At 45.1% G+C, this 8,061-nt stretch overlaps 1 protein-coding gene across 2 annotated transcripts in view; it reads left to right on the top strand.

The window, feature by feature from the left end:
* Window positions 1-390: 390 nt before the first annotated feature.
* CRBN (cereblon) overlaps window positions 391-8,061 on the top strand; it is a 37,423-nt gene continuing 29,752 nt past the window's right edge. Inside the window, exon 1 of one of the 2 annotated variants that reach the window (XM_089668122.1) lies at window positions 391-543. In XM_089668122.1, the coding sequence (XP_089524248.1) occupies window positions 468-543 (76 nt within the window). In that variant the 5' untranslated portion in view covers window positions 391-467. Of the gene's footprint in view, window positions 656-8,061 lie in introns of both variants that reach the window. The other variant, XM_089668123.1, reaches the window with a different exon arrangement.

Raw genomic sequence — 8,061 nt, 5'->3', positions numbered from 1 at the left:
CCGGTTGTCTCTAGGACCAGAAGTGACTAGAAATCTGCCACATGGGGACACACACCGGAGATCTATCTCCCTCCTGACTTTGCCTCCAGTCCCGCCCTCTGCGGTGTCCGGGGATCAGCCCGCCACGGGAGTCAATAAGGAGAAAGGCGGAAAATCCCCCTAAATCAGGGACCGGTGGGAGAGCCGTCAGATGACGTCATCAGAGGGCGGTTCTGTCGATGTAGATAACCAATGGGACTAATAGCTGCCTCCATAGCACACGATCCGCCCTCTCTGTCCGGCCAGCCAATGTGTACCCCAGGAAGGGAGCACCAGCCCCGCCCTTCTTTCAGTCGTTATGGTAACGGGGCGGGGCCACATCGGAACGCTGCGAATGGAGGGGGAGCGTGGTGATCACGTGAGTTTCAGACGGATGCCGCTATTGGATGCCGCCCCAGACTCCCGGCATCCCCCGCGTGTAAACAGGAATGGCGGAGGAAGAGGGAGAGGAGGATCTGATCAACAACAACCACAACATGGGGAACCAGCTGCAGCTCATCCCGGGTACGGCCTGACCCCGCCCACCTACCCGCTACTTCCCTCCAACCCCGCCCACCTACCCCTGCACGCCGCCCACCTACCTCCAACATGGGGAACCAACTGCAGCTCATCCCGGGTACGACCTGACCACGCCCACACACCTCTATACCCCGCCCACCTGCCCTCTACTCCCCTCCTACCCCTCCACCCCGCCCACCTACCTCCAACATGGGGAACCAACTGAAGCTCACCCCAGGTACGACCTGACCACGCCCCCACACCTCTACACCCCGCCCACCTTCCCGCTACTCCCCTTCAACCCCGCCCACCTACCTACTACCTCTGCCAACCCCACCCACCTACCTACTACCCCTACAATCCACCTACCTCAACTCCACCCACCTACCTACTACCCCCTCCAACCCCGCCCACCTACATCTACACACCCCGCCCACCTACCTTCTACCCCCTCCAACCCCCCCACCTACATCTATACACCCTGCCCACCTACCTACTACCCCCTCCAACCCCGCCCACCTACATCTACACACCCTGCCCACCTACCTTCTACCCCCTCCAACCCCCCACCTACATCTATACACCCCACCCACCTACCTACTACCCCCTCCAACCCCGCCTACCTACCTTCTACCCCTCCAACCCCGCCCACCTACATCTACACACCCCACCCACCTACTACCTCCTCCAACCCCACCCACCTATGTCAACTCCACCCACCTACCTACCTACTACCCCAACAACCCCTCCCACCTACCTCCACCCCCGCCCACCTACCTACTACCCCCTCCAACCCCGCCCCCCCTATATCCACACACCCCACAAACCTACCTGCTACCTCCTCCAACCCCACCCACCTACAGCTACACACCCCGCCCACCTACCTCAACTCCACCCACCTACCTTCTCTACCTGACCTGTCCTGACCTCAACCCCATAGAACCACCTTTGGGATGAATTAGAGCGGAGACTGCGAGCCAGGCCTCCTCCCCCGACATCAGTGCCTGACCTGACAAATGTGCTTCTGGAAGAATGGTCCAACCTTCCCATAGACACCCTCCTAAACCTTGTGGGGGGCCTTCCCAGAAGAGTTGAAGCTGTTATAGTGCAAAGGGCGGGGCCAACTCAATATTGAACCCTACGGACTAAGACTGGGGGGCCATTAAAGGTCATGTGTGTGGAAAGGGCGGGGCCAACTCAATATTGAACCCTACGGACTAAGACTGGGGGGCCATTAAAGGTCATGTGTGTGGGAAGGGCGGGGCCAACTCAATATTGAACCCTACGGACTAAGACTGGGGGGCCATGAAAGGTCATTTATACAATGCATCTCCTCTATACAATGTATCGCTCCTCTCCAATATACAATGTATCTCCTCCTCTCCTCTATACAATGTATCTCTTCTCCTCTATACAATGCATCTCCTCTCCTCTATACAATGTATCTCTCCTCTCCTCTATACAATGTATCTCCTCCTCTCCTCTATACAATGTATCTCCTCCTCTCCTCTATACAATGCATCTCCTCTCCTCTATACAATGTATCTCTCCTCTCCTCTATACAATGTATCTCCTCCTCTCCTCTATACAATGTATCTCCTCCTCTCCTCTATACAATGTATCTCCTCCTCTATACAATGTATCTCCTCCTCTATACAATGTATCTCTCCTCTCCTCTATACAATGTATCTCTCCTCTCCTCTTTACAATGTATCTCTCCTCTCCTCTTTACAATGTATCTCTCCTCTCCTCTATACAATGTATCTCCTCCTCTCCTCTATACAATGCATCTCCTTTCCTCTCCTCTATACAATGTATCTCCTCCTCTCCTCTATACAATGCATCTCTCCTCTCCTCTATACAATGTATCTCTCCTCTCCTCTATACAATGTATCTCCTCCTCTCCTCTATACAATGTATCTTCTCCTCTCCTCTATACAATGTATCTCTCCTCTCCTCTATACAATGTATCTCTCCTCTATACAATGTATCTCTCCTCTATACAATGTATCTCCTCCTCTCCTCTATACAATGTATCTCCTCCTCTCCTCTATACAATGTATCTCCTCCTCTCCTCTATACAATGTATCTCCTCCTCTCCTCTATACAATGTATCTCTCCTCTATACAATGTATCTCCTCCTCTCCTCTATACAATGTATCTCCTCCTCTCCTCTATACAATGTATCTCCTCCTCTCCTCTATACAATGTATCTCTCCTCTCCTCTATACAATGTATCTCTCCTCTCCTCTTTACAATGTATCTCTCCTCTCCTCTTTACAATGTATCTCTCCTCTCCTCTATACAATGTATCTCCTCCTCTCCTCTATACAATGTATCTCTCCTCTCCTCTATACAATGTATCTCCTCCTCTCCTCTATACAATGTATCTCTCCTCTCCTCTATACAATGTATCTCTCCTCTCCTCTATACAATGTATCTCCTCCTCTCCTCTATACAATGTATCTCTCCTCTATACAATGTATCTCTCCTCTCCTCTATACAATGTATCTCCTCCTCTCCTCTATACAATGTATCTCCTCCTCTCCTCTTTACAATGTATCTCCTCCTCTCCTCTATACAATGTATCTCTCTTCTCTATACAATATATCTCCTCTCCTCTATACAATGTATCTCTCCTCTCCTCTATACAATGTATCTCCTCCTCTCCTCTATACAATGTATCTCTCCTCTCCTCTATACAATGTATCTCCTCCTCTCCTCTATACAATGTATCTCCTCCTCTCCTCTATACAATGTATCTCCTCCTCTCCTCTATACAATATATCTCTCCTCTCCTCTATACAATGTATCTCCTCCTCTCCTCTATACAATGCATCTCCTTTCCTCTCCTCTATACAATGTATCTCCTCCTCTCCTCTATACAATGCATCTTTCCTCTCCTCTATACAATGTATCTCTCCTCTCCTCTATACAATGTATCTCCTCCTCTCCTCTATACAATGCATCTCCTTTCCTCTCCTCTATACAATGTATCTCCTCCTCTCCTCTATACAATGTATCTCTCCTCTCCTCTATACAATGTATCTCTCCTCTCCTCTTTACAATGTATCTCTCCTCTCCTCTTTACAATGTATCTCCTCCTCTCCTCTATACAATGTATCTTCTCCTCTCCTCTATACAATGTATCTCTCCTCTCCTCTATACAATGTATCTCCTCCTCTCCTCTATACAATGCATCTCCTTTCCTCTCCTCTATACAATGTATCTCCTCCTCTCCTCTATACAATGCATCTCTCCTCTCCTCTATACAATGTATCTCTCCTCTCCTCTATACAATGTATCTCTCCTCTCCTCTTTACAATGTATCTCTCCTCTCCTCATTACAATGTATCTCCTCCTCTCCTCTATACAATGTATCTTCTCCTCTCCTCTATACAATGTATCTCCTCCTCTCCTCTATACAATGTATCTCTCCTCTATACAATGTATCTCCTCCTCTCCTCTATACAATGTATCTCCTCCTCTCCTCTATACAATGTATCTCCTCCTCTCCTCTATACAATGTATCTCTCCTCTCCTCTATACAATGTATCTCTCCTCTCCTCTATACAATGTATCTCCTCCTCTCCTCTATACAATGTATCTCTCCTCTATACAATGTATCTCCTCCTCTCCTCTATACAATGTATCTCCTCCTCTCCTCTATACAATGTATCTCCTCCTCTCCTCTATACAATGTATCTCTCCTCTCCTCTATACAATGTATCTCCTCCTCTCCTCTATACAATGTATCTCTCCTCTCCTCTATACAATGTATCTCTCCTCTCCTCTATACAATGTATCTCTCCTCTCCTCTTTACAATGTATCTCTCCTCTCCTCTTTACAATGTATCTCTCCTCTCCTCTATACAATGTATCTCCTCCTCTCCTCTATACAATGTATCTCTCCTCTCCTCTATACAATGTATCTCCTCCTCTCCTCTATACAATGTATCTCCTCCTCTCCTCTATACAATGTATCTCCTCCTCTCCTCTATACAATGTATCTCCTCCTCTCCTCTATACAATGTATCTCCTCCTCTCCTCTATACAATGTATCTCTCCTCTCCTCTATACAATGTATCTCCTCCTCTCCTCTATACAATGTATCTCCTCCTCTCCTCTATACAATGTATCTCCTCCTCTCCTCTATACAATGTATCTCCTCTCCTCTATACAATGTATCTCCTCCTCTCCTCTATACAATGTATCTCTCCTCTCCTCTATACAATGTATCTCCTCCTCTATACAATGTATCTCTCCTCTCCTCTATACAATGTATCTCTCCTCTCCTCTTTACAATGTATCTCTCCTCTCCTCTATACAATGTATCTCCTCCTCTCCTCTATACAATGCATCTCCTTTCCTCTCCTCTATACAATGTATCTCCTCCTCTCCTCTATACAATGCATCTTTCCTCTCCTCTATACAATGTATCTCTCCTCTCTTCTATACAATGTATCTCCTCCTCTCCTCTATACAATGCATCTCCTTTCCTCTCCTCTATACAATGTATCTCCTCCTCTCCTCTATACAATGTATCTCTCCTCTCCTCTATACAATGTATCTCTCCTCTCCTCTTTACAATGTATCTCTCCTCTCCTCTTTACAATGTATCTCTCCTCTCCTCTTTACAATGTATCTCCTCCTCTCCTCTATACAATGTATCTTCTCCTCTCCTCTATACAATGTATCTCTCCTCTCCTCTATACAATGTATCTCCTCCTCTCCTCTATACAATGTATCTCTCCTCTATACAATGTATCTCTCCTCTCCTCTATACAATGTATCTCCTCTATACAATGTATCTCCTCCTCTCCTCTATACAATGTATCTCTCCTCTCCTCTATACAATGTATCTCTCCTCTCCTCTATACAATGTATCTCCTCCTCTCCTCTATACAATGTATCTCTCCTCTCCTCTATACAATGTATCTCTCCTCTCCTCTATACAATGTATCTTCTCCTCTCCTCTATACAATGTATCTCCTCCTCTCCTCTATACAATGTATCTCCTCCTCTCCTCTATACAATGTATCTCTCCTCTATACAATGTATCTCTCCTCTCCTCTATACAATGTATCTCCTCCTCTCCTCTATACAATGTATCTCCTCCTCTCCTCTATACAATGTATCTCTCCTCTCCTCTATACAATGTATCTCCTCCTCTCCTCTATACAATGTATCTCTCCTCTCCTCTATACAATGTATCTCTCCTCTCCTCTATACAATGTATCTCTCCTCTCCTCTATACAATGTATCTCTCCTCTCCTCTATACAATGTATCTCTCCTCTCCTCTATACAATGTATCTCTCCTCTCCTCTCCTCTATACAATGTATCTCCTCCTCTCCTCTATACAATGTATCTCCTCCTCTCCTCTTTACAATGTATCTCCTCCTCTCCTCTATACAATGTATCTCTCTTCTCTATACAATATATCTCCTCTCCTCTATACAATGTATCTCTCCTCTCCTCTATACAATGTATCTCCTCCTCTCCTCTATACAATGTATCTCTCCTCTCCTCTATACAATGTATCTCCTCCTCTCCTCTATACAATGTATCTCCTCCTCTCCTCTATACAATGTATCTCTCCTCTCCTCTATACAATGTATCTCCTCCTCTCCTCTATACAATGTATCTCCTCCTCTCCTCTATACAATATATCTCTCCTCTCCTCTATACAATGTATCTCCTCCTCTCCTCTATACAATGCATCTCCTTTCCTCTCCTCTATACAATGTATCTCCTCCTCTCCTCTATACAATGCATCTTTCCTCTCCTCTATACAATGTATCTCTCCTCTCCTCTATACAATGTATCTCCTCCTCTCCTCTATACAATGCATCTCCTTTCCTCTCCTCTATACAATGTATCTCCTCCTCTCCTCTATACAATGTATCTCCTCCTCTCCTCTATACAATGTATCTCTCCTCTCCTCTTTACAATGTATCTCTCCTCTCCTCTTTACAATGTATCTCCTCCTCTCCTCTATACAATGTATCTTCTCCTCTCCTCTATACAATGTATCTCTCCTCTCCTCTATACAATGTATCTCCTCCTCTCCTCTATACAATGCATCTCCTTTCCTCTCCTCTATACAATGTATCTCCTCCTCTCCTCTATACAATGCATCTCTCCTCTCCTCTATACAATGTATCTCTCCTCTCCTCATTACAATGTATCTCCTCCTCTCCTCTATACAATGTATCTCCTCCTCTCCTCTATACAATGTATCTCTCCTCTCCTCTATACAATGTATCTCTCCTCTCCTCTATACAATGTATCTCCTCCTCTCCTCTATACAATGTATCTCTCCTCTATACAATGTATCTCCTCCTCTCCTCTATACAATGTATCTCCTCCTCTCCTCTATACAATGTATCTCCTCCTCTCCTCTATACAATGTATCTCTCCTCTCCTCTATACAATGTATCTCCTCCTCTCCTCTATACAATGTATCTCTCCTCTCCTCTATACAATGTATCTCCTCCTCTCCTCTTTACAATGTATCTCTCCTCTCCTCTTTACAATGTATCTCTCCTCTCCTCTATACAATGTATCTCCTCCTCTCCTCTATACAATGTATCTCTCCTCTCCTCTATACAATGTATCTCCTCTCCTCTATACAATGCATCTCTCCTCTCTCTATACAATATATCTCCTCTCCTCTATACAATGTATCTCTCCTCTCCTCTATACAATGTATCTCCTCCTCTCCTCTATACAATGTATCTCTCCTCTCCTCTATACAATGTATCTCCTCCTCTCCTCTATACAATGTATCTCCTCCTCTCCTCTATACAATGTATCTCCTCTCCTCTATACAATGTATCTCCTCCTCTCCTCTATACAATGTATCTCTCCTCTCCTCTATACAATGTATCTCCTCCTCTATACAATGTATCTCTCCTCTCCTCTATACAATGTATCTCTCCTCTCCTCTTTACAATGTATCTCTCCTCTCCTCTATACAATGTATCTCCTCCTCTCCTCTATACAATGCATCTCCTTTCCTCTCCTCTATACAATGTATCTCCTCCTCTCCTCTATACAATGCATCTTTCCTCTCCTCTATACAATGTATCTCTCCTCTCTTCTATACAATGTATCTCCTCCTCTCCTCTATACAATGCATCTCCTTTCCTCTCCTCTATACAATGTATCTCCTCCTCTCCTCTATACAATGTATCTCTCCTCTCCTCTATACAATGTATCTCTCCTCTCCTCTTTACAATGTATCTCTCCTCTCCTCTTTACAATGTATCTCTCCTCTCCTCTTTACAATGTATCTCCTCCTCTCCTCTATACAATGTATCTTCTCCTCTCCTCTATACAATGTATCTCTCCTCTCCTCTATACAATGTATCTCCTCCTCTCCTCTATACAATGTATCTCTCCTCTATACAATGTATCTCTCCTCTCCTCTATACAATGTATCTCCTCTATACAATGTATCTCCTCCTCTCCTCTATACAATGTATCTCTCCTCTCCTCTATACAATGTATCTCTCCTCTC

Source organism: Staurois parvus, unplaced genomic scaffold (assembly GCF_062004578.1).
Source record: "Staurois parvus isolate SC_StPar_1 unplaced genomic scaffold, SC_StPar_1.0 ptg003866l, whole genome shotgun sequence".
In the NCBI taxonomy this organism is placed as follows: Eukaryota; Metazoa; Chordata; class Amphibia; order Anura; family Ranidae; genus Staurois; species Staurois parvus.
This window is presented reverse-complemented; position numbering and strand designations above follow the sequence as displayed.